The 27,640-nt window shown below is 38.8% G+C and overlaps 1 protein-coding gene across 1 annotated transcript in view; it reads right to left on the bottom strand.

The window, feature by feature from the left end:
* Positions 1–27,640, bottom strand: part of rttn (rotatin) — a 62,648-nt gene that overhangs the window by 20,741 nt on the left and 14,267 nt on the right. The window contains exons 12-38 of the mRNA XM_034298235.2: positions 26,837–27,049; positions 25,329–25,441; positions 24,963–25,089; positions 22,562–22,687; positions 22,170–22,286; positions 21,697–21,836; positions 19,417–19,588; positions 17,351–17,450; positions 16,355–16,443; positions 14,836–14,953; positions 13,195–13,291; positions 12,350–12,415; positions 11,423–11,614; positions 10,115–10,354; positions 9,868–10,012; positions 9,635–9,789; positions 9,027–9,246; positions 8,812–8,940; positions 8,341–8,451; positions 7,698–7,856; positions 6,071–6,148; positions 4,069–4,237; positions 3,642–3,733; positions 3,408–3,489; positions 2,419–2,608; positions 403–493; positions 55–205 (exon numbers count right to left, since the gene is read on the bottom strand). Of these exons, the coding sequence (XP_034154126.2) occupies positions 55–205; positions 403–493; positions 2,419–2,608; positions 3,408–3,489; positions 3,642–3,733; positions 4,069–4,237; positions 6,071–6,148; positions 7,698–7,856; positions 8,341–8,451; positions 8,812–8,940; positions 9,027–9,246; positions 9,635–9,789; positions 9,868–10,012; positions 10,115–10,354; positions 11,423–11,614; positions 12,350–12,415; positions 13,195–13,291; positions 14,836–14,953; positions 16,355–16,443; positions 17,351–17,450; positions 19,417–19,588; positions 21,697–21,836; positions 22,170–22,286; positions 22,562–22,687; positions 24,963–25,089; positions 25,329–25,441; positions 26,837–27,049 (3,682 nt within the window). The remainder of the gene's footprint in view (positions 1–54; positions 206–402; positions 494–2,418; positions 2,609–3,407; positions 3,490–3,641; positions 3,734–4,068; positions 4,238–6,070; positions 6,149–7,697; positions 7,857–8,340; positions 8,452–8,811; positions 8,941–9,026; positions 9,247–9,634; positions 9,790–9,867; positions 10,013–10,114; positions 10,355–11,422; positions 11,615–12,349; positions 12,416–13,194; positions 13,292–14,835; positions 14,954–16,354; positions 16,444–17,350; positions 17,451–19,416; positions 19,589–21,696; positions 21,837–22,169; positions 22,287–22,561; positions 22,688–24,962; positions 25,090–25,328; positions 25,442–26,836; positions 27,050–27,640) is intronic.

Raw genomic sequence — 27,640 nt, 5'->3', positions numbered from 1 at the left:
TAGGAATAAGAAGTGTGATTTCTCATTAATTTAAAGGAGCTGGGTGATATTTACCGAGGTGTGTGTGAGAGAGTGTGAGGATGGAGATGAGGTTATTCAGCAGAGGTTTAATGAGCTCTGACTGGGAGAGACAATCCTCACTGAGCACAACATCGGCCTGTACCAGCTTACACACACTCCGCACGTAACACACACTACTCAGTACCTGAGAGAGAGAGAGAGAGAGTGTGTCATGATGTTCTATTCATGCTGTGTGCATCTGCATGTTGTGCGTTCCTGCAGTAACATCACAATTAAGCTGAAACATCACACAGCACAGAGCTCAAAATAGTCACAGGACAGGAAAGAGTGTGTAATGTAACAGCACTGAATGTGTGTGTGTGTGTGTGTGAGATCACACACCTGGCTCCTGGCATCCTCCACATCAGCCGGAAGGAGATCAGGTGTGTTAAGCTCATTCAGGCATCGCTCTATCTCCACTGCATCTAACACACTGCAATAAACACAGCGTACACTAACACACTGAGGCAGAAGTGCTTACACACTCATAGTTACACTCCATCCCATCTGGATCCACTGGTGTAATAGCAAAGTGTGGAGAATCGAAATCGAAATCTGACCATGTGACTTCGGGAAAACGTCTCATTTTCCTACAGCCATTATAACACTATTTAATATCTAATACTATCTAAAACTTCTAAAACTCCCACCTCTTCCGCAACGAACACGGAAACACTGGCCCACTTCCGCAACCTTCACCTACCTGCTTCGCCAGTGTCCCTGCCTCATTCAGAGCTAGGAATAAAATACATGCAGGATGTGGTTATGGTTAAAACTGGCAGAGGTAAACCAAGACATTAGCCTGGCTGTCTGTGTGTGTGATTTTGAACTCTGTACACGCTAGTTCTTTTCAGTTTCACTCCTTCTGAGCATGCTCAGCAAAGCACAAACCCGCCACTGTAAATAACAGGAAACTCAGTTTGCCAGATTCATGTTTTCATTTATTTTACTTGTGTTGGGGTCGGTGGGGTCAGTTGTCACAATTAAAAAAAAAATAATAATAATCTAAAGCTCAGTACATGTTAGGCACAGCTTTCTGTTAAGTAATCATAATAGGACGGTGTGGAAGCAGTCCGTGGGAGATACAAGTGTATTTTTGCTAATTATTTAATGGCGCAGTAAAGAACCCATACAGTTGTACAATGTTTGCACCAGATGAAGGACTTTATCTGCTAAAAGGCACAAATACATCATTAACAGGATTAACAGCTAATATGCTTGTGATTGTTAGAGCAGAAATCTGATATGTTAGCTAACCAGCTTAGCATTTGCTACAGTCAGTCAACTAGACAGAAATCAAATAGAGACTATTTTGTCAGGCAGAGGATGCTACTGGGTGTGTACACAGTGCTCCAATCAGAAACTGTAGCTTGTGGCTGATTGAAGCAACTGATACGGCCAGTTTATACTTAAATACAGCAGCAACATGAGTAGCATTGTTCACAGACTCACCTGTGTATTTTATATACAGCTGTAGTATTAAAAGAGACAGCCTCTAGATGGGACGTCAGCCAAAACATTCCTGTCCGTCTTGATTCTAGGTTTAACTGTAAAATGTTTAGGGATTCCATGCACAGCGACGTTAAACACGCTCATGAGATCTGTCTCTCTTAAAACTTTCCTCCATCATCATGATTGCTGTCATGAGCTATGTCTCTAATTTGAAAACGCTGACCTCACATACGAAAGTATTTAGTAATATAGAAAATCCCGAAGACTGGTACTGGTCTGAAGGCTACATGAGAGGTTTTTGAAACTGGACCGATAAACATTATAGGAAATCCAGTTAGTGTTAGTAGAATCGTACACAAGCATGCAATCTGAGACACAATGCGAGTTTGTTTAGTCAGTTGTGGACACATAGTGCTATACTGCCCCCACCGTTTACTTTGGTATTGCACCACATGCGCGCGTAGTGTTATCTCTGAGGATGTGCAAAAGTGGTGCGGCAGCTATCTTGCGTAGTTAAAAGCAAGTATAATCCAGCCTATAGTGTTACAACTGACCCCACTCTCCCCTGACACTCCTAACACACAGGTAAGTGTCTCTTAACAGCTTTTACCTTAACACACACACTGTACAAGCAAACAGGTGCGCTGGTGTGGCATGTGGGCATCTGGTGGTCGGTTCAGGTCTCTGTGTGTGTATATGTGTGTGTGTGTGTGTGTGTGTGTGTGTGTATACTGTATTGCTCACTAATACCTGATACCTGGTACAATATTGTTGTATTAGTGTTTGTTAAGTGAGAAAATAAAAAGTGCACTCTAATGGTGTGTGTTTGTTTGTGAGTGTGTGGGTGTGGGTGTGTGTGTGGGTGTGTGTGTGTATGTGAGTGTGTGTGTGTGCGCGTGTACAGACCTGAGCAAGCCCTGCAGGATGTGGTTCTCTCGGAGCGCAGTGTGTGTGAACTCAGGCAGAACACACAGCAGGTTGGTTAGTAATCCACACACAGCTGACAGTAGGTGAGGGGTTACTACAGAGATGCACTCTGATCCTTCTACACACTCGTGAGACAGACACGAACCTGAGGTGTCTGAGTCACTCTGACCTACAACACAACACAAAAACGCAACAGCACGTTCAATAAAGGACACACTGTTTCCCAAAATTACATCATTTTCAAACTGCTTATGGGTCATTGCATAATCTTATATCACAGTGCTCTTGAATTCTCGATTCTGATTGGTCAGAAGGCATTGATAAATTTTCTATAACAGAAGCTCTGACAATAGGGCCACTCTAATACATCATCGTTTCCATGGTTACGGCTAATTCACATGGAACCGTATGGAGGATAAACAGATTAAAACAATAATAAACAGTAATAGTTCTAATAAATAGATTAAAATGTGTTGGTACTCGAAAATAAAGACATCTAATTGTTGATATGCTGAAAGGAAGGAGTCTCCAGTGTCAGGACATGGGAAAGTCTTCAGGACAGAGGAAACGGTCTGTTTACAGCCGCTTTAATGTAAACGACTACAGTGACAACTAACTTGTTTCATGGACGTTCCACAACATTAAATGTACCAAGTTGTTCCTTAATTAATAAATTACTTAAAACCCCCAACATATTCAGGTTAAATCTGTAAGTGCCATATCAGTGTAAATGTCCTTATTAGGAAAATATCACTTAAAGCAAATGCAAAGAAAAAGAGAAGTGATGATTTGATTTGCACAAATAGCAGCAGCTCACTTAGCTACGTTTCATTCTAACTCCACTCTATTCCAGAATTACACCGCTCTTGCGTTACACGGGTAAAAAAGTGCCATGTCTTGCACTATAGAGACGTGTGTGTGTGTGTGTAGTAAGCGAGTGCAGGTGTGTGTGTGAGTCTGTGTGTGACCTTGTGTGCTGAGTCTGTTGAATGGAGGCTCCTGTGCTGCTACAGAGGAGGAGAGGACGGGAGAACGAGTGTCACTCAGGAGCTGGGCAACAAACACAACACACACGCGCACGCACGCACACACGTTAACTACAAACAACTGCGCACAAAAAAAGTCATTATCAAAAACTTCATTGATTAGCAGTTATAATGATGTTATTATAATTCTAATATTCATTCTTAACATTGACTGACCAAAGTGCTGGAGGTGGAAATGGATCCTGAACCCTGTGTGTGATTCAGCACAGCTGTACTGCCTCTCCACTGCCTCACAGAGTCATCTACATCTGTCTCACACACACACACACACACACACACACACACACACACACAAACCTCATGTCTATGATCACAACTGAATCAGTGGAGTTCTTACAAATATATAATTTGCTCTACTCTAATTCATTAGTAAATAATATTTGCTTATATTATGTTTGATTGCATTAAATCAATTTAGACCCTAATGCCTAAAGACAACAGAGGTGAGAGGAAGCCTTGAGAGGAAGAATATTTCAGAAAGGGAAACTGATCTCTAGACAATGGATAATGGGACAGGTACAAAGTGAAGAGTAGCGGGAAATTCTTACATACATACACACATGCATCATACATATGTGCATACCAGCAGAGGCACTGATGGGCCAAGGGTGTGTGGGAGTGTATCGACCCGTGTAGCAACTCCTCACCATCTGACCCACATGATCAAAAAAATGGCAGTGATAGAGAAGAGCCTGCAGTGCCGGGAGACCCACCAACGACACGCCAGATCCTTCATCATGAACACATGGGCTCTGGAGAGAGAGAGAGAGAGAGAGAGAGAGAGAGATGGAAAGAGTGAGAGACAGAGAGAAAGAGAGGCAGAGTGAGTGAGAGACAGACAGAATGAGAGATGGAGAGAGTGAGAGACAGAGAGAAAGAGAGATAGAGAGTGAGAAACAGCGAGAAGGAGAGGAGCGAATGAGAGACAGAGAGATGCCATACCGTGAGAGACAGAGCAAAAGAGAGGCAGAGTGAGTGAGAGACAGACAGAAAGAGAGATGGAGAGAGTGAGAGAGACAGAAAGACAGGACAGAATGAGAGACAGAGAGAAAGAGAGATAGAGAGTGAGAAACAGCGAGAAGGAGAGGAGCGAGTGAGAGACAGAGAGATGCCATACCGTGAGAGACAGAGCAAAAGAGAGGCAGAGTGAGTGAGAGACAGACAGAAAGAGAGATGGAGAGAGTGAGAGACAGAAAGACAGGACAGAATGAGAGACAGAGAGAAAGAAAGATAGAGAGTGAGAAACAGCGAGAAGGAGAGGAGCGAGTGAGAGACAGAGAGATGCCATACCGTGAGAGACAGAGCAAAAGAGAGGCAGAGTGAGTGAAAGACAGACAGAAAGAGAGATGGAGAGAGTGAGAGAGACAGAAAGACAGGACAGAATGAGAGACAGAGAGAAAGAGAGATAGAGAGTGAGAAACAGCGAGAAGGAGAGGAGCGAGTGAGAGACAGAGAGATGCCATACAGTGAGAGACAGAGCAAAAGAGAGGCAGAGTGAGTGAGAGACAGACAGAAAGAGAGATGGAGAGAGTGAGAGAGACAGAAAGACAGGACAGAATGAGAGACAGAGAGAAAGAGAGATAGAGAGTGAGAAACAGCGAGAAGGAGAGGAGCGAGTGAGAGACAGAGAGATGCCATACCGTGAGAGACAGAGCAAAAGAGAGGCAGAGTGAGTGAGAGACAGACAGAAAGAGAGATGGAGAGAGTGAGAGACAGAAAGACAGGACAGAATGAGAGACAGAGAGAAAGAGAGATAGAGAGTGAGAAACAGCGAGAAGGAGAGGAGCGAGTGAGAGACAGAGAGATGCCATACAGTGAGAGACAGAGCAAAAGAGAGGCAGAGTGAGTGAGAGACAGAGAGAAAGAGAGATGGAGAGAGTGAGAGAGACAGAAAGACAGGACAGAATGAGAGACAGAGAGAAAGAAAGATAGAGAGTGAGAAACAGCGAGAAGGAGAGGAGCGAGTGAGAGACAGAGAGATGCCATACAGTGAGAGACAGAGCAAAAGAGAGGCAGAGTGAGTGAGAGACAGACAGAAAGAGAGATGGAGAGAGTGAGAGACAAACAGAAAGAAAGATGGACAGAGTGTGAGACAGAGAAAGAGAGATGCAGAGGGAGAGACAGTCAGACAGAAAACAGCAACAGTGAGAAAGATGGAAAAAGACAGAGAGAGAGAGAGAGATGGAGAGAAACAGACAGACAGACATAGAGAGATAGACTGCGTGAGACAGGCTAAGAGAGAAAGATTCCAATTAAACTAAATAAATAAACTAGAATATTTAGATTGTTATATATTTAATATTTAATTGAAGTAAAAGATTTAGTTCAGTAATTTATACATAATAGAACAGCATGCGGGTTTGGATATAGATGATTACTGTGTGTTCAGCTGGAGCTGTTTTGAAAAGCAGATGACACAAGAGTCAGTAGAAATGACCATTTGAGTTTTTTAGCTTTTGGAAATCACTGCAGTGGAAACCCACTCGGCGTGAGACGGTGATAAAATCCACTTACAGTGTTGCCTAAACTTTTCTTACGTTTCCGAGGAACTTTTGTTTATTTCCAGCCTTCCTCTGTTCTCATACCTGCCAGAAGCAGTCTTTGGCCTCCTCTGTGTTGGCAGGCATCGGCATCACAAGCAGGTTTTGTAAAAGAAACGCTGCCTAAGTAGAGAGGGGGGAAAGAAAACACTCCAGTCAGCAATGCTGCCATCTTGCTGCAAAAACTGTCAGTGTTTGCAAAAAGAAATCCAAAAACAAGTGTGAAGTCAAATGATGCTCTGTAGCAGGTAAGGCGTCCTCATGGCACAGCGTGTGCTGGTGTTCTTCATATAAACAAGGTTTGAGTGCAAAGGAAAAATGGCAAGAAATTATTAGAGATTATTACATTTTTAAAAATTTTAAAAAGAATTATTAGTAGCGGTGGTTAAAAAAAAAAGAGAAAAACAATAAAAAGTGTTAACTTTATATCTGGTCAGAAATTATAAGCTAGCTGCGATCCCTAATTTTAGCACCCTAATATATTCCTTATATATATATATATATATACACACACACATACATATGTGTGTGTGTGTTCCATTACAATATTATAATACATTATTGTATTATAACTTTAAACCTTTCATATCATCTTAAAACCCTTTATATACTCCATAAGCGGCAAGATGGCAAGAAGTTACATTTTCTTAAATCTAATCTCTACGTACAGCACCAGTAACAAACCGGAGCTCTATAAAATTCTTGACTCTGTTTGTCCAGAAAATGTTGATTAATTTTCCATAGCTCTGAACGTAGTGCCAGCATGAAATAAAATCCCAGGTTTATATTAATGTGCTCCTTCTAATACATTATCATGTCTATAGTAACAACTGTACGTAATCTAAGGCTAATAATAAACAGATTAAGAAAAACATTTGTATTATTTAACAAAGAAAAACGTCTTCTGATAGGAGACAATTATTTAACATTTATGGAAGGAGTCTTTGTAACGGTCAGTAAATTTTCCATCCTGGGAGAGTCTTCAGGATAGAGGACTTCTATAGATAGATTTCCAGTTTCTTGGTAATGTAACAAGCGGTGTGTGTTTTTTTTTTTTTTTTTTTTTGGTTTATTCAGTGCAGAAAAAAGAGAAGCTGGTTAAGGAACAACAGTTTATAGCTGTTATAATGTAAGTTGTAAAAAAATGTTAATGTTGGCAAACCGATGTGGTATAAGAGGAATAAAACAAGATGAGATATGCGGTTATAAGAAAATAATTATTTTAATTATAATTATTTTCCTATAACAGCATGCCCTGTCGTGTTTTATTCCTTACATACACACTCTACAGGGGGTTCATTTATTTATCCTAATGATGAGATGATTACACAGACTGAGAATAGTGTACTGTGTGGCAATAAGGAGGATTTCAGTCATTGTGCAACTTTACAGAATGATTATATATGTGTGTTGTTGACCTTGAGAGCTGTGGAGTGTGTAGTTATGATCACTTCAGAATGGACAACACCGTGTGTGTGTGTGTGTGTGTGTGTGTGTGTGGCTGGTGCTCTTTTGATGACAGCACCTTGCCGCTTCTATACAGAATATTCAACGGAGCAGCAGCTGTTGAGAAATGCGTAACCTCTTACATTCTGTTTGCTGACATTTTAGAAATCCAAAACAAAAGCTCTGCACTCTGTTTGTGTGTGTATGCGCGTGTGTGTGCGCCCACCTCTCGGCGCACCATGCTGCACTCCTGTCTCTCCAGCAGGATGTTGAGCAGCGTCGCCCACAAACCGCCTGAGATGTTCTGGCAGCTATTCGACAACATCACACAGCCGCTTTCTAACGTAGAGAGAGCCGCGCCCAGCGCCAGGCTGGCACAGCGCACCTGAGTGTACACACACACAAACACACACACACACACAGTTAGGCTTGGCAAACATTTAAACTGGCAATGCTTTGTGCTCGTTATGCTCTTCATTGATTATCAAAGCTCAGCTTAAAACTTTCCTGTTTACTCAACAAGATCATCTACACACGCCTTGCTAACTGACTTTATGTGCGTGTGTATGTGCATCCTGTATTACATCATTCTCACCACTACTACTGTTACAGAATGGAAAGTGACATCACCAGGAAGGTGGTGTTTTTTCCTTTAATTCGTCACCCATGTGTATGTAATGTGTTTAAGTACATGGTAGGTGTGCCTAATAATCTGGCTACTCAGTGTACATTTATATTCATATCTCAGCCAACTGCCCTTTTATTTTTTTATTTCGCAAAACGAGTTTGTACATTTGGCTGAGATGTATGAATATAAATGTGTATGCCTAATATAAAGATGCATGCTTTAGAGTGTTTGTGTGTCTCACCTCTGGGTCACGATCCACCCACAGTGGGATTAACCAAGCGAGGCCAAACTGAGCTGAACACGGATCATCAGCACTCTGTTCAGGCCCAAGAGACCAGAGAGACATCCAGTCCTAGAGAAAACACACACAAACACACACAAACACACACAAAACTCTAGACTCTACATTCTCTAAATATACATACAGCAGGATCCAAATGTCTGAGACTGCTGCCAAGAACGGTTTGTAATTCATTATTCATCAAAAACTAACTCATTCTCCTCAGGCCTTCCTTATTACTCAAAAATGTGTTAATTAATACAGCGTTTAGCCGTGTGAAAAACTCCTGTATGAAATGGAACGATGTTTGACTATCCTGTTCGTATAACACTCTCTCATTGGGGCTCATTTGTCAATCTTTTAGTAAAGTTGTGTGTTAATGTTTGTGTCAGCCAACTTAAGTGTAAATTAAATGCCCAGAAATTTCAATACCTTCTCCTTGCTCTCAGACATCATCTCATGGGACAGATGAAGCAGAGAGATCACTGCATTCTTGGTCACTCCTTTTCCCATAAAGGACATGGCATTCCCTCCCCACTCCACATAGAAAGAGGAAATTACCTGGGGAAAAAAAACAGAAGTAAAGCCCCTCCCCCATCTCTATAATTTATTAATGTATGCACATGTGCGGTTTGTGGTGTGTGTACCTCAAGTAGGCCGCTAAGGTATTTCTGGCAGAGTGTGTGTGGCTCCATGCTGCTTGTGTGAGTGCTCCAGCCGGGCAGAGCGGTGGTGTGTGTCATGCTGCGTAGAGAACGCTCCAGAGAGGGGAGGCCGTAAAAACGTGGGGCATCTGAAACACGGAGACACTGCAGCAGACGGACGGCAAACTCCGATGCTAACGGCCCGGAGAGGAGCATACACATCCTGCATGAGGGAGGGAGAGAGAGGGAGGTCAAATGCTGAATGCAGAAGAGATTTCATATCCTGAATGAAGGAAAGACAGAGATCAGGTCCTGAATGGAAGAGAGAGAGAGAAAGAGAGAGAAGGAAAGAGAGAGAAATCAAATCCTGAATGAAGACAAGAGAAGTCAGATCTTGAATGATGGAAAAAGAGATAAAATCTTGAATGAAAGCAAAGATAGATCAGATTCTAAACAAATGATAGTGAAAGTAAGTGTTCAGATAGAGAGAGACAGACAGAGAGAGCCTAAATGAAAAAAAGAGTGAGATCAGATATTGAACAAAGGAGGGGGAGAGAGAGAGAGAGAGAGACAGAGAGCTCAGATCCTGAATGTGTGTGTGTATGTGGGACCTGTCGGAGGTGTGTGTGAGACGCAGCAGCAGTGTGTTGAACAGCGAGGTCAGCTCTCTCTGCAGTTGATGTCCGCAGTGTTGAATCGCGGTGTGTCTCTGAGAGTCTTTGTGTGTCTTCACGTCTAGCAGTAGGTCCAGCAGGACGTGTGTGTCCTACAAAACACACACAAAATTCATCAGTCGCTTCCTCCCACCTCACATTATCTCAGGAATTGGAGTTTTACCAGTTACCTGTTTCAGGAGTAATTCTAGGAGCCATTTCAGATCTTGATCATCAGAATCAGATTGATGTTGCTTGAAGAAAGTGTTCAGGAACGATATGACATCCGTTAGCAGCATTTCATCCTCAGGGCAAGCAGGTTTCACCTGGAGAAATCTGTACATTGATGGGAAAACATACCATGCAGAAGGGGTTTAACAGAAAACCCAAAATGAAAGCGGATCTCTAAACTGAGTGTGTATGCGATTACATGTGTACCTCTCCACAGCTCCATGCCAGCTGAGTTTCTGCAGTGTGCTCTTGGCGGAGTGTGCGTTGTGTTTAAGGGCTAACTGATCAGTCAGGAGATAAAGGTGTATTCTGGTCAGAGCGAAGGTCACCCCGGTGTGTGAGCCGGCTGACCGAATCGCATTAACACACTCTTGAAGCCCTGCTCTCACATCACACACTCGCACTGACATGACCTGAGACTCTGACATCACCAGATCAGCATGAAACCTGTAGAAGAGCGAGGACGTGGACAAAGTGAGGAGCTTGGGAAATAAAAAGCAATCATATTACTTTCCCAACTGTATGACTTGCTTAGTTTTCTCTCTAGTAGAAAAGAGCAGTCTTTTTGTAATCTAGAATTTATTTATGTTGTAATTTGTTGTATTTAATAGTATGTTGTATTGTATTGTGTTCTTATGGTAGTCGTGTTACTTTAGCAAAAAATTCCTTTGGTCAGCTTCAGTGCTTTGATAAGAAAGTGATGATTTTCTGGACGGCCCATTCAGATTGTGCAAAAGATCTGCATGTAGTTCACGCCTTCAGAATTGCCCAATTTTTCTTGAGTAGATCCGAGACGAGATTCTTCAACAGCATCTAAACCACCGTCTTTAAACACGCTCTCATTTAGAACTGAAAAATCATGGATTGAAAATGCAGACTTAGGAAGTTTTTCCTTTGCTGTCAACTCTAAAGACTAACATGATGTTACATGTATGAATGAGAAGATGGCAAGTATTGAATTGTAATAGGAGTCTAGTATGTTGTCAATATATTTCTGCAGGACTATTCCTAGTTGTAATTATCACATTAATCACCGCACATCTGGTTCAAATTAACAACATGGCTTCCACCCTCATTATTCAGCAGCATATCTAATAATTTCCTTTATTTATATATGAAGCCAATAGTTAGTTATGCACATGATTCTCTTTGCATGCGCAAGTCTCTGAATATCATGCAAGTCTGTAGTTATGTATGAGGTTTGCATACCAATGTGTGCAGTTTTGGTATTAAATCTTCACTATGCGTTAACCCAAATCTGAATACAGCACACCGTGTATGAACAAATTAGCTACAGCCTCTACCTACACCTATAAGGTGCAAAAACAAGGTAGGTGTAAATAAAGAAGCAAAAGCACACCATGTATAACAAGCTAAGAACACTGCTGCATCTGATCCACTCGTCTACCACTGCACACATCACCACGTCAGGTGTCACTGCTACGCCCACAACTATGATAAACTGACCTCGTGCAACCTTCTAGCCACCGATAGCCAGAGTGAGCAGTGTCTTACTCAGGTGTGTGAGTGGCGTTGTCTCTCCTGCGTGTGAGCAGAGTGTCGGTGCCGCAGTGCCAGGCTCTGTTCCAGCTGAAGCTCAGTGCCTCCTTGGCAGCTCTCAGCTCCATCAGATCAGTATAAAGAGGCAGAACGATGCAGTTGGGACTCACCGCGTGGTGAGACGCAGCGCGAAACGGTAGATTATACCTGCACAAAACAAAATGACATTTTATGACTACGCTAAAAGGGAAACTTCTTCGCTATGCTCTACAGGTGGAAAAGGAAGAAGAGGAGATCTCTATGCCACAAGTAGCACAATTACAGAAATGATTCTGAAACCTGGACTAGATGATTTAAAAATTATTGGACTAGATGATTTGAAAATTATTGGACTAGATGATTTGAAAACTCATTTTGCAATGTAGCCTATCGGACATTCAGAGACGGATGAAGGAACTAAATCCATCAAGTTGGGGCTTCGTCAAAGTTACAAGAGTTAAACACAACAGAAGTGGCCTTTTGTTTTCTCTGCAAAGATCTAGATCTTTCCACACCTTAATCTTCACTTTCAAAAAGCACAATTATGTATATAAATGGCATCATTTAAAGTTATTATTATTACTATTTATTATCATATTTTGCAAATCTTATGCTGGAAAGATTATTCCTGTACATAAGGTATAGTGCAATCAGTGAACGGCGTCCCAATCAGTCATTTGATCTGTGCTTTGTAAATAAACTTGCCATCTTTGCAGAAGCTTGAACAATTCTGTGTTTAAATTAGATTTGGCTTCACTTAAATGCCAATTTGTATAAAAGCAAAGAAATTCTTCTTTAGTGATCAGTGTGTTTACGGCATTTCGTGTGAACCAAATTTGTTCATCATTTTAACGAAATGTCGTTCTTTTTATCCTGTTTTTAAAAGAAATCCAGCGCACTTACCTTCTGATAACGCAGACCGGCAGAGAGAACGGAGTGATGGCTGTATCTTTGTCAGCTTTTCCGGTGCTGATGACAAATACATGACAAACACATAACAAATATTAAACTCATTTGTAATAATAACAATAATAATAATAGTAATAATAAAAACATGCACAAAATAACCAGCACTCACATGATAAGGCTTTGGATTATTAGTATAAATTTCCAAAATTAAAAAAATATTTATAGAATATTTAGAATGTAAGCAATTTAAGGCAACGTTGAGTCAAATGTGTTGGCATGTATCATAAAAACAGCTTTAAAATAAGAAAATCTCTGCAAATCTATGGGGCAGATTTACTTCCCGGGAGGACGTGCTGCACGAACACCGGCTCAGTAGTACACACTCAGTAGTCGCCTATCTAGGGGACTAATACGGACATCTATAAACTCAGCTAAGCCGAGTGGGACACTTTTAGACTTAAAAAAGACAAAAAAACAAAAAACAAAGTCACTGCCAAATTACTTCTGAGGCTCACTATAGTGGAGTTTGCTGACTTATGCATTTTCTGTGTGTGTCTTTGTGAGAAACTGACAATGGCAGAAAGAAATAACATAATAAATGTGTCAGTGTTCGCTGTTTAAAAGTTTTTCTGTGGATAAAACTGACTGGTTAAGTAAGAAAAAACTTCCTGAAGTGTATTATTCCTCTTATACCACAGCAATTTGCCCACGATAACCAATTATATTAATTAAAAATCATCACATCATTCTCTCTATCCATTAATAGTTATATTTACTGGTGTGTTGAGTTGATGGAAACACAAAATAATCCCTTGAAATCCCTTGACATTTGTACGTACCACACATCCACTGTGGCAATCTCATCAAAAAGCAGGAAACACATCAGTGCTGCGGCTTCAGTCACGTCTCTCTGGTTGGCCTTCATCAGCAGGGAGGCTGAGAAAATGGCAATTAGACAAGTTATGATGGAGTAAATTTACATTCTCCCTGTGAGTGGACTCAACAGCAAAAATTAGAGCTGGGAATAAAGTGTAATTGTGTTATCACGCTTAAATTATGATTTTTTTTTTTTTTAGATCATGCAGGGTTCACTTGAGTTTCTTTTGTTTACTTTTTTAATTACTTATTTAATTCCCTCAGCCCCCTGATTTTCTCTCTAATTCAGTCTTAGCCAATTCCCACCCACCAGATAGGTCTACCCTATCATAAGACAGCTACCAATCTTCCGAGACACCTGAAGCCAGCCAAGAGCATCTTTTCCAACTGCTGCTCATGCAGTGCTCATCGCTGTGATTCAAACTCACGATTTCACAAATAACAGAATTATCTTAGTTGTGAAAAGTTGTGGAGATGTTTCTTGTGGCTGATTTTTAATTAAGAATGCATACACACTGCATAACATTTTTTCATTAAAAGGTGCAATAATTGTTTATTTTATTTTTATTATTATTATTTCTTACTATTACAAATAACCCGGAACGTATGCAAAACATGATCAAAAAAATGATCGTTTAAGCCTTGCTTCAGCACAAGTGTATTATGTGGCTGAGAACAAATGTGTGGAAAACTGTGGGTCGTGACGGCCTGCTTGTCATCCTGTCACTCATTTTACAGACACCCCACAATGCCGCCTGACTCCGCCCCTTCTCTAGTCTGTTCAGAAAGAAAAATTATGGCTGAAACCAGTAAGTAGCCAGCACAGCCAGATTAATCTACTAAGAGCAAAAGATCACACAGTGCTTTCAAAATACTTAACGACAATTACCTTTACAAAACCAGAATAAACATTGGCAGTGCTTTTCAAAGATGGAAGAGGAAGAAGAAGGGGATGAAGCCAAAAATGCTAACAATGCTTACTCCAGAGCCTTAAAGCTCATTAGAGCTCATTACAAAGAAAAACAGGCCAGTGAAGGCACCTGACCATTTTCATAAATCAGTATAAGCCGAAATTTCTCGTGTTCGTAGTGTTATAACTCGGCTTTCAACACTTCAACACTTCATGGCTCTATGTATTTGTAGTAAAAAATGATTTATGGTATATTTAAAAACATCAAAGAAAAACAAAAACAGAAATTATACCATGTCTGCTTTTTAATTTGAATTTAGTCTTTAGTAAATTTAGTAAATTCATTTATTTGTATTTTTCTTACTTTTAAATTTCGAATTATTTCAGTTTAAGAAAATACTGTTATATAATTTATTAACTGTATTAACCCTGGGCATACCATATTACTTTATAAGAACGCACATTAAAAATTGAATAAATAAATGTTTAAAAAATGGAGGAGGTGGTTCTTGTTCCTGTACGTATAGTTGACTTTTTCGTTTGAAAGTGGTTAATTGGAGAAAAAAAAAATCATAGAAACTTTCTGCTTTGGATCTTTCTAGTACTTGAAAAGTGATGAGCTATCAGTGAATTGTGCTGCTCAGTCTTATCTCCTCTGAGCTGCTGGAGGAGTAAAGCACAGTGCAGTCTGTACCTTGGAGCAGAGTGAGGAGGAAAGCCGGTTGCTGAGCCAGTGTGTGACGCAGAGACGGATCTGCATATACTAACTTCCTCAGCATCGTAATGCTCGGCTCGGACAGACACTCGACAGACTAGAGGACGAAAGAAAAAAAAAACACAGTGACGTTTATAGATTGCTGAACTTTATTGCTGAGATTATTACTGTAGCTTGTTTAAAACCTTTTGTGAACTGAAAGTGTGAAATTCAATCAAAATCAATACTCCATAAGCAGTATTAACAAACTAACACCTGTATCAGTTAATGTTTGTTTAAATGTTCCATATGAATCAGCGTTTACTTTGTCCATGACTAAAAATAAATTGGCAACAAAATAATGCTTGAATTAACATGTTCATGTGGCCTGATAAGAAGCAGAGTTACTCTTACAACCCCAAAGTTGATTATTTTCCTATAACAGCATGTCCTCAAGTGGTTTAATCCATTTATACCACGGCAATTTCCCAACAATTATATTTTTATTAAATAATGAACGCCACTTCATACTGTTTATCCATTTACAGTTACATTTAATATTGTGGAACATCCGTGAAACAAGTTAGATCCTGTTACGACATACATTATAACAGCTATAAACTTCTTTCCATCACCACCCTCTCCCATTTTAACTCTCTCTTATAGGTAATAACACACACACACACACACACACACACACACACACACACACACACACACACACACACACACACAAAAAAAACGCAGCTTGTTACATTACTGAGAAACCGCAAAGCATCATGAAGACTGTTAGATAGACAGTGACAGTGGAGACTCCTTCCATTTTCAATAGTATTAGATTATGTGGCGTGTCCATCATATAAGTTACTGTAAATCAGCTGCTAGTATAGAAACGATAACGTATTACAATGAGCGCATTAATGTAATTACTGCTGTTATAGAAGATTAATCAATACCTTCTGACAAATTAGATTTGAAAATTCACGGCTGTGTTAAAATAATATTATATAATTTTAATAAATAGCAGCATGTAAAATATTTACAGTACAGTTTATCTAAAATTTTTTTAACTTACACTGGTGAGTTCAAGTGCAGAGATAAGCAGCATGTGTGATACTGTACCAGTCCTTAAAAGCGTTAACTAGCTGCGGCAGCTTATCAAATTGTTCTCTACGGGTAACTGCCAGACATTATGAAACATTATTCCCTGTAATTAGCCTCATTAGCAGGGCAAAACACTCCACAACACTGGCAGCTTTAGGCCTGGGGAGGCCCTCATCATACAACACAAGCTAATTAACACTGACAAACGTCTGACTGACGTATTTAGCTCAAAGCTGGGCCGTGGTCAGATCTCTTCTAAATGTCTTTCCTAATAGTGTTGTTGTTTTTTTAATTACAGTGTATAATACTGTTCCTTTGTTTGTACATAAAGGGAATTGTTCATATTTGTCCGTATGTTTCCTGATGGATATTTTTGCGTATTTTTAATTGTGGGATAAAAACGTTCGAGCTTTACCCCTCCACAGCTGTTCACGCTCTCTGTAATCAAAGCCACGAGTTTGTCCGTCAGTCCCTGCGTCTTCAGTACAGCGTGCGTTGTAGTATCTGGAAAAAAGAAATACGAAGCAAAAACATTTATACTCCAGTTAAATCTGTCCACGTCACCTGATTTACTGAAAAGCATTCGACTTGTGCAGCCACATCTATATCTGACAACAGCACATTTTTCCACTTTTTTATCCGTTTCTAGTTACGTTGAAGTATAACAGAACCTCTGTGAAACAAGCTTCCTGTTATCACTTACGTTATAACAGCTGTAAACAACTGTTCGCTCACCAGCCTTTTGAAGTTAATAAGACAGTTTGTAATGTCAAGTCCGTTATCAGGGCTTTCCAGTGTAGGAAAACGTTAAAGTTTAAACCACTTTATCTTTGACAGTTACAACGCGCTAGCACTGGAGACTCCTTCCAAAAATGTTAAATAAACATCTCCTTGCAGTGTATAAAACTTCATGTCGCAGGACTTGATTTAATTCTGCATTTAAGAAAAATTAAACTGCTTTTATGAAGCTGGCAAAACAAGAATTAATATTAAGATATTAAAATACTAATTAAAGGCTAAACTGATAACTACACAAAATGGAGAACGCTAAACTGTACCTTTTTTTGATTGAGGTTTTAATTCAATATCAGACACCCTTGTAAGCTGTTTACATGAATGCTTGAATAAACTGGTGATTTATAAATCGGATTATTGCTGATGAGACACATGCTCTTCAAAAAAATGCATGATGTTCAATAAAAAAAAGCACAAGAAAATTCGTTTTTAGATTAGATTTTTATATTAATGGCAGTACTATGACAAACTATGACTAACTATAGCCATTCCACTTCACACCATTCCGAAATAATCCACTATTTCTGCGTTCGCAGCACACACACTTCAGTGTATGAAGTGTTTGAGAGCAGATGTGTGTGTGTGACTAAGAACAAGAAGCAGACACGTTTCTCACCCTGCAAAACAACCACCAGCTGTTCGGCTGCGGATTTGCGCAGGACCATATCCACCGTCTCCGAGGTAAAGATACTGTACAGCTTATTCACACACTCCACCTGTGCAAACAGACAAAAACACACACACACACACACACACACACAGCTATTACACTGCACCTTTTTAAATATTTTATCCTTCTGTTGTGTTTAACTACAGCTATGTTCTGCTCTGTAGCAAAACAGCTAAATTATAAAAACACTAATCTCTCTGCTCTTCATATTGATTTTTAAAGATCATAGGTTTGAGCATTACTCCTGAAAAAAATACTATTAATAAATAATTATAAGAAATAATGCAAAGACAAAGCAGTGGTTTGAAAAAGAAGCAACTGTTTTACATCACAGTAATTCTAGCCAACTTCCTTTGAGCAACTATACACTCAGAATGAACACAAGCTTTTAATCTTTGTATATAATGTTTATTAACATTATTAATAACAGTGCTGCGCTGTACAATTTTAGGTGAGCTGTTATAGGAAAATAATCGACGATAGCGTGATGTAATGCAGCCCGATGCAAAGCGGAGTTACTGTTACACTAACCCAAAGTTGAGTTTTCCCTATAACAGTAATTTTTTATGTAATTTTTTACCACATTACAGTTTTTTATAAATTAAAATAATGACATGTACTCATATTTTTTATCCATTTACAGTTATATTTAATGATGTGGAACAGAAGACACAAATCTAGTTATTTCCTGTTGTTACTTGTGTTATAGCAGCTAAAAAAAAAAGCAGCTTGTTAAGGCTGATTTATACTTGCTGTTAACGACACGTACACAAGATGGTCGCCGCACATATCCTGCAGTTATTTAGCGTGTCGCTTGAGCACATCCTCAGAAATTAACATGATGCCTCGGCATGGTGCGATACCAACATAAATAGTGGAAATAAATAGTGGAAGTATAGCACCATGTGATACTGTGTTCCCAACTACGTAAACAAACTAACATTGTGTCTCAAATCGCATACTTACATACTAGCCTGAACTGTTACTGAGTACTAAAACTATTACAGTGAGGGTGTTTCGTGTACGGAAGGAGTGTTTTGAGTGCCACTCTTTCTAGAATTTCTAGATTAGTAAATTTTTGAATGTAAGGGTAAGGGTTTTCGAGTTGAGATGCAGATCATGACAACAATCACGCTGACAGTAGAAATTTTTAAGAAAAGCTTGTCAGTCTGTTTAAAGTTACTGTGCATGAAATCGCTAAACATTACAGTTCGACTTGGAAACCAGATGGACAGGATGATTTGGCTCCGACGTGCCATCTAGTGGACCGGCTTTGCGCAAGTATATTTGCAACTTACATTGAAAGCGTAAATACAAAGTGCTCCAACATTAGACTTTCCCATGGCGGAAACTTAATGGCTGCTACAAAGTGCTGAGACTGGAGACTCCTTCCACGAATGTTAAATAAATGTGTCCTAACAGAAAACTTCCAAATCAATAATTATACATTTTTAATTTGTTAAATAACAGTAACAAATTTTTAAAAATATTATTAGTCTCTGATTATATGGAGTGTCCACCACACAATTCCCTATGAACAGAAACAATAATCTATTACAACAAGCACATTAATATAAAACTGTGCTTGGCCTTGCAACCAGAATTACTATCAGAGCTGCCATAATAGAAAATGAATCAACACCTTCTGACCAATCAGATTTGAGAAATCAACATTGCTGTGGTATAAAACTTATAACGTACAACATTCAACTAGTTTGGGATCATAATTAAGCAATGTCACACTCACAATCATGCTCTTGCTTGTGTGATAATGCTTTTATAACAACAACAGCTCTATAAACAAGAAATTAATATTGAATAACTGATATTTCAGACAAAATATGGCCAAATATTTTGCTTATTTTTCAACAAAAATTATTCCAAAAGAAGCCACAGCTGGATATAGCGTTGCATGGACAAACAAGTGGACTGGACCTAACTGCTATATAAAAACATTTTTAAATATTTAACACTGTATTCTTTGGAATGATGAAAGCCTGATTTGAGTTCACCTTAAGGTAAGACTTGTTGGAGTCGTCTAGTCTGATGTCCACACATTTGTCAGTAACATAGAGAGACGGCAGTGATGACAGAGTCGAGCTGTCCACAGCAAGCCGGGACGTTCTGTTGTCTTCTGAACTGGCCAGATGAGGTGACAGGTGTTGAGCTGCTGTGCTTCTCACCCTTTAAAACACAGACAGAGTATGAATTACAAGACAGAGCATGAATTACAGACTGTAGACCTGCAGTTCACACAATAAATATCTTATACAAAGTGTTAAAAAGTACACACAATGTTGGTAGTGAGGTGTTATGATTAGACTTGAGCAGACTGATCACTGATAGATTCATGACATCACCATAGCCATTAACTTAGACACAAAAATCATAGCATCTGTATGAATGTGGTCTTCTTAATGGTGTTAAACAACATTATCTCTTTTTTGTCAAGTAACCGGATACAGCTACCATGCGCTGCTCACATCGAAGGATATCCGTTTATGTTTTGTACGGCGTAAAAAGGCTCAGACAGTGATTGGCTGCTTAACACTAGCACCAGTATCACTGGAGCTAAGCTACTAAAGAGTGTTGGTGGTGCTGCCCTTAAATGTTCATGAAGGTTTTGACTGGAATTATTCAGCTACAAAGGTAGAACAATCCCACAATGCAAATAAAAAATCATAACACAGTGCACTGTAAAGCAGTAATCGAGGAAATATGTAAGCCTAATACACATGGTGTAAATCTAAATGTAAAGCGCCGCCCTCTTGATACTATCAATAATTACACATCACACAATATCACATGCCTAGTTAACGATCGGAGGATTTGGATCGATACATTGATTTAAAATCTGAAATAAATCGCCTCAGCAATCTTAAAACAATTATTAACAATTATAACTGATTATAAATTGATTAGAATTGATACCAAAACAAAAAAAAGGACAGACAACTGGCATGTAAACAATAATTCATATTTTCAAACTGATGTGTAAATAGGCTAGGAAGGTGATTTACCCATAACATCATGATAACATTATTTGTGAATGATTCTGAACAAAGTTCATATATTGAATTGGAGGCTACTAGCGGTGTAACGATAAACTCTGGTCATGATTCGATTCACAATACTGGCTTCGCAAATTCGATTTAATTCTCAGATTATTTTGAATGAAGAAAAATTCTGACCGAGAAGACTGCTTTTTTATTTCTGAATCATAACCAAATGCATAACCAATTGCATTTTTGTCTGTATAAAACTAAATAAATCAAAAAGATTTCCAAAACAGTTTAATATTGTATACAAAATGTACTACAGGTTCAAAATATCTTAAAAATAATTAAATACATTTATAAATACTTATTATTCAATCCTTCTGATTGGATAAACAAAGTCTCAGACCTAGGGAGTTGGAAAATGATCAACTGAAACTTAATGAACTCCATAGCAAAAACAGAGCTCCAAAGTCGGCTAAAATGCCAGATTTCCGTGACCTTTGGTGTCATTTGAAAGCTATTGAAGAACTCTTTTTAATGGTTATAAAGTGGTCACATAACCTTATAACGTATAATGCTATTGGGGTATCGGCCACTTCACAAGTGCAGATCTCACAGGCTCTCCATGAAAGAATGCAATCATGTGACTGGTGTGCTCTCTATATATTTTAGCTCTGCGTGTTGCGCAGATTGCGATCTCTGATGTTCAAACAGTGCAACTGCATTACATACATAATTAACGGAATGCTCATGTCACAATGTGTCAACGATGTGTCGTTACACCACTAGAGGCTATTAAATCGAATCACAGCAGATTCGGTGGTATTGCCCAATATCGAATCATTCCCTTAAGAATCAATATCATTTCATATGGAATCCTGAGGTTTAAACTCCTCCCAGTTACGATATAGTCTCTAGATATTAAATAGTTTTTATGTCAGTGGTGGAAGTACCTTACTTTCATTTTTAAACAATTTTTCTTAATTAGTCAATATATCTTTGGAGCCCTGGCATTCTGAAGTGTCAAAACCCACAAAACCAAAAGTGTGTTTTGAACCTCGTCGTACTGTATATTATATAACTGATCAAATTAGGTACCCAATTCATGAGACATACATGGCTCATCAGAAAGCAGAAACTGACTGGAAACCCACAGATATAAAATATAAAACATATATAAATAAATAAATATAAAAACGTGCTGTGCATTCAGCAGACCCACAACCATCACTATTCTACTTTTTTCCCTGAGCTGCTGTATAGAATCCCAATTTGGCGGTTAGGAGAACTCACACATGTTGTTTGGTGAAGAGCAGTCTGATTACGGCGCGGAGTCGAGGTGCTGCGGAATGGGCCGTGCCTCCAATCTCATCCGAGAGCCCACTTATCAGCAGGATGCTGTTTCCCAGGGCATCCTCTGTGCCTGCGTGACTCTAACACACCCAAAAAATCATGAAGATGAATAAATATGCTTTGTGGAGATGAGAGAGCACTTCAGCTGCGCTTTATTGACAGGACGATCCAATTACTGAGTGTCCTCAACAAAATAAATGAGACGTGGCAGGACTATGAATATTCACTAACTGTGAACGTGGTTTTTCCCCTTTTAGCAGGAGTATATGAAAGAAACTTGTTTAAAGCAGAACGTTGCAAATTAAATTTTAGCCTCTAGCATAGTGTTAATACATTAAAACTAATTCTGGATTTTCAGATCATCTTGGTGTGAGTTCTGTATTACTAGTGTGTGTGTGTGTGTGTGTTTGTACCTGCAGCACGGGAATGACCGGGTAAAGCGATTCATTAAATCTACTCCAACTCAAAGCAGTCATCATCAATCGTCCCTTGAGCAGGTACAGAAGAAGATCCTTGGCAGCCGAATTCACCTTTTGGATCACACATAAACCAAGCTGATGGCTCTATGATGTCAATCTTACAAACCATTTAATCCAAACAAGGCTCGGCACAACATAACACACGCACTGATATGTCGTTTCCCAATGTCAAACATGACATTGAGTGTGACCTTCGCTGCCATTACAGAGAAAGCGCACCTTTATTACAGGTTTATCATCCTTACAAAGCAAAGCGTCAGCATATCCAAACATTCATCTTGACATTAGACATTTTCTCAATGGCTGCTGAGGAAGAGGAAGCTCACCTCTTTTGCTTGATCATGAAGGCCAAAGGCACTGATTTCATAAAGGACGCGAGGGTGGAAAAGGAAATGCACACCGCTGCAGATGGATGAAGCTGGTCTGGACACGTTATGAATGCCCAAACACTCCTATAAAGGAGAAAGAAACATAACCAGCTCGCTGTATTAATTTGAGTGTTCATCAGTAGTTCGTAATACAAAACATTGGTTCAATTCACACAGCGCTGTTGGATTCTCAAATTAGTCAAAGGGTGTTAATCATTTTCTACAACAGCACTGCTGACAGTAGTTCCATCTGCAATTCAAATGACTTATATTAATGATTAATGGTTTATATTAATACATTCATTCTAATATGTTATGGTTTCTATAGTAACAACAATTTACATGGACTTGTATGGTGGCTGCTTCACATAATATAAGTCTAATAATCAAAGAATTAAAAATTATTAAGACTAAATTGATAAATTGTTAATAAGACTCATTACGATTAAATTGGTATTTACATTTAAGAGAGAAAGAAAAGGCACGTTGTAAAAGTCGGGAAGTTTTGTGACTTTGCATTTTACGGTTTCTTGGTAACTTGACAAGTCTTTTTTGTCTTATTAATTTCAAGAGATTAAAAAAGATGCTGGTGAGGAAACAACTGTTTGTAGCTGCTATAACATAACTGATAACAGGAACTAACTTGACTCGTGGACATTTCATAAGAATAAATGTAAATAAACGGTTAAAAAGCACAACTATCACCATTGAATCTACACTGAATCACCATTGCATGAATCTACAATCAGAAAGAGACTGCACAACTTTAATTATCATGGGAGGTGTGCAAGGAGGAAACCTTTGCTGTCTAAGCAACACATGAGGGCAAGACTGAAGTTTGCCAAAGAACACATAGACAAAGGACAAGACTTCTGGAATAATGTGCTTTGGACAGATGAGTCTAAAATTTAATTAACAGAGGGCATGTTTGGGCATAACAGAGGGCATGTTTGGCATAAACCGAATACAGCATTTCAGCAAAAGAACCTCATACCAACTGTGAAACATGGAGGTGGAAGTGTTATGCTTTACATCTACATCTACACATCTATCAGAAGGTGCTTGAGAAACATGTGAGACCATCTGTCAAAAAATTGAAGCTGAAGCGGAAGTGGAACTTGCAACATGACAATGACCCAAAACATACCAGTAAATCCACCAAGGACTGGCTGAACAGTAAAAAATGGAGAGCTCTGGAATGGCCAAGTCAAAGCCCAGACCTAAATCCTATTGAGATCCTGTGGGGTGATTTGAAATGGACTGTGCATGCAAGAAACCCCTCAAACATCACACAGCTGAAAGAATTCTGCATTGAGGAATGAGGGAAACTTTCTTCCAGTCGATGTCAGAAACTGGTAGATGGCTACAAGAAACGTCTCATTGAGGTTATTTCAGCCAAAGGGGGTAACACTAGCTATTAGGGCACAGGGTGTCCTAACTTTTTCCTCCGTTGAAATACTCATTTTTGTTGATTTCTTTTGTTTAATAAGTGAAAACAAAGTGATTTTTTGTTGTTTACATGCAATTACATCACTTTCATCTAGAGGTGCAAATTAAAACAAGATCAGAAATTGACATGGTGACATTTCTTAATAAAGAACTGAATATTTAATGGGGTGTCCTAATTTTTTCACATGACTGTGTGTGTGTGTGTGTGTATATATATATATATATATATATATATATATATATATATATATATATATACACACATATATACACATATATATACACACACACACATATATATATATATATATATATATATATATATATATATATATATATATTGGTTAATACATTAATTATGCAAAAATTAATGCATGTATTAAAACAAGACTATTTTGAAAAGTTGAAGCCAAAGTTATTAAATTTTAAGTCTTAATCATGAAAAAATATGCCTTAGTCAAATACTCAAAAGTTCCTTAAATGTATGATTTATGATTGGCAAGGTTATGTTGGTTTCATATTACATGTTCACTGCATGTCCACACCTCCAATGCCAATTTACACAGAGTCTGTGAAAAGGTTTTCATTTATATACCACTCATGCCTACACCTGCATTTATTTTTAACTTTACTCGATGCATATTTACTTGAGTTTTAGTTTCAGATCTCGACTTGTCCACGTTTCCATATTGTTTCCTCCCTCTACTTTAATTCTTCTATTTAAATTACTTTTTAAAGCGTTTGCGTGATAGCACATGCAAATTACTCCTTGTTATTTGGACATTAGTAAATCAGAGCCATAGTGTTTTAAATCATATTATTGCTATTCTTGCTATTGTACTGTTTTAGCCTGGCTAATTCCCTTGGCATGTGTCAATATGAAGCATATCATTTCATAATTTTTTACAACCTTGACCACATCCAGAGTGCGTGCGTATGTCTCAGCCTTCACTGGCAGCAGAGGATGTGATAAAAGCTTCAGAAGAATCTTCTGGCTCTCCATCTGAAGCAGTGGGCTTGCCTGAGCAGACTTCCACCTACAAACACAGAATATACACATACACAATACATTCTGTGCTACCAGTGTGTCATGGCACTTGTTATTATACACTATCAGAGCAATCACACTTAAAGCTTTATCCATAAAGAGCTCCTTAGAAAACATACAGCTTTCAAGTGAACCTTATATGGCCAGTAGAATGTTCTGATTCGGTTACTAAAAAGCTAAAAGCTCTTTTAATTCCTGAAATAATCACAGATACTGAGAAAAGCTTACAGGTAGGAGCAGATGCGGACGAATTCCTTGATGAGCGGTAGGTGCTGATGGTAGGGAAAGCCATCCATGGCTTGGCCAGCGAGTTCCAGCAGCTCCAGCCAATTCTTTTCTCCCTGCAGAGTGCATCAAAATCATGCTTTCACAAATGTGCAACTCCTCTTTAAAAGAACCAAACAACACAGTGACTTGTGTACAGCAAAGCTCAAGTTCACTCTAAAATAAGAAATATATCTGCAATGTCCATTACCACCATCTACTTATCCATTTTATTCTTTACTACTATAATATAAGACATTCTAATATACATTTGTATGCAAAAAAAAGTTAATGCTCAGTTACTTTAAATTTTATGAACTTAAACAAAAAGAAAGAAGTAGTAATTGTGGCATGTGCAAAGGTTTGGACCCATGTCCAGTTGTAAAGTCTTAGAACGCAAATAATTTATTAGGTCTTGTCCACTAATCAACTGACTGAGGATCTGAAAACAAAGCTCACTGATGCAAAGGAGAGGAGGGCTATAAAAACATATCAAAGCACTTCCAGCTCACTATTTCCACTGTCTGAAATGTCACTAAGAAACAGCAGTGAAGGGGAACTGTGGACATCAAGGCAAGATCTGGAAGATCAACAAAGCTCTCAGATAGAACTATACTGCTTATATACTGGTTTTCTGTGACGAGATGTTTATTTAGCATATATGGAAGGAGTCTTCAGTGTCACTGCTTTCTATCACTTACAGTTAAAGCACAGGAAATTCTTCAGGACAGAGGATTTTACACTTTCTCCGTAACATGCATGTCAAGCTGTATATATTTGTCTTATTGAGGGTGAGAGAGGCTGGTGAGAGAGCGACTGTCTGTAGGTGCTAAAAGTGATAAGATAGACCTCAGCTTCCTTACACACTGGGAAAGAAATTCACTGTACTGTAATGTATATCTGGCAAATATAAGCTCCTTCTTTTTCTTCTAAAAGTACATCATATCACAAAAGAAACAAATGATTCTTTGACAAATTGCTGTGATACAAGAGGAATAAAACACTTCAGGACGTGCTGTTTTAGGTAAACAATCCACTTAGGGTGGTAATTGTAAATCTGCTTTAAGTTGGTCTGCGTCACACAACATTATGGATTATTTCCTTGTAACAGCATGCTTCCTATAATATGTTAACAATTCGTCAGTGCTAGAGAAGAGATGGGACGTCTTTGGGATGATAACTGTAACCTGGCTTCATGTCTGGCCGAATCACACGACCCTGTCACTGATTATTTTTGGTATAACAGCACACCCAATGTGTTTAATTCTTTGTATAATTAATTATATTTCCAATTTTAAGTCAGAACTCATAGAAGCACTATGAGTAAGCACTACTGAAGAAACACTATTATGAATGTTACTCATATAGCGCGTGTGTATACTGTAACAACCTTCTGTAACAGCAAGGGGACAATAAGAGCGATACAGTGCGCAATTATAACAGTTGTGTTAGTTGTTTTTCCTGAGCATTACCTCAGCCTGAACCTCCTTTAGAAAAGAACACGTGGCCTCCATTGTGTTAGCAGCTCGGCTAACTCTGCAGTACAGGCTATGGTTTTCAGAGTTTGACTGCTCCAGGTAGGCCACTGCTGACTCGTGAATGCTGGGAAATGCGAGACCGAAGGGGAAATCCAGACAGAGATGGAAAACAGCAGACACTGTGCTCTCAGGAAGGTTCTCACTTGCCTGTATGGAGAAATGATAAATAGGTCTTAATGTACGAGCACACACACACACACACACACACACACACACACACATACAAGTACAATATATGCCAGTAATGTACTAATAATCAGTTAAATGAGACTACAGGATTTCCCAACTTATTATTCAGTTATTCAAGGTTCACTTAAGGTATATTATTCAGTAAGTACAGTGAAACACATGGGAACTGTGAGAAATAAAAGTCTAGACCCTCTTACAGCATCTAATGCAAGTTTGGCAACTGTCACTTTAGGTACACTTGCACTGCGGGGAAACACAAATTATATTTTATATTTAAGTATTTAACATAAGTAGTTAAGCAATTATCACAGAGATTAACATAAAAAAAAAAACATAATGACTTGATCTCTATCCAGATACAGGAGTGAAATTAATATAAAAGCCAGCATTGACCTGTGGCACTGAAAACAATATTTGCCAAGTTACAATATCACACTAGAACATGTGAAAACACAACTGCTAAGTAATACAAAGTGCTTATACTGGAAAGAACCTGCAAGGCTTTTAACACCAACCATGATGTAGCCAAATGCCAGGAAAGTGTGAAAT

The sequence above is a fragment of the Pangasianodon hypophthalmus genome, chromosome 22, assembly GCF_027358585.1.
Source record: "Pangasianodon hypophthalmus isolate fPanHyp1 chromosome 22, fPanHyp1.pri, whole genome shotgun sequence".
Lineage (NCBI taxonomy): Eukaryota > Metazoa > Chordata > Actinopteri > Siluriformes > Pangasiidae > Pangasianodon > Pangasianodon hypophthalmus.
The sequence above is the reverse complement of the archived record's forward strand: the minus strand, read 5'-3'. Positions and strand labels throughout refer to the sequence as shown.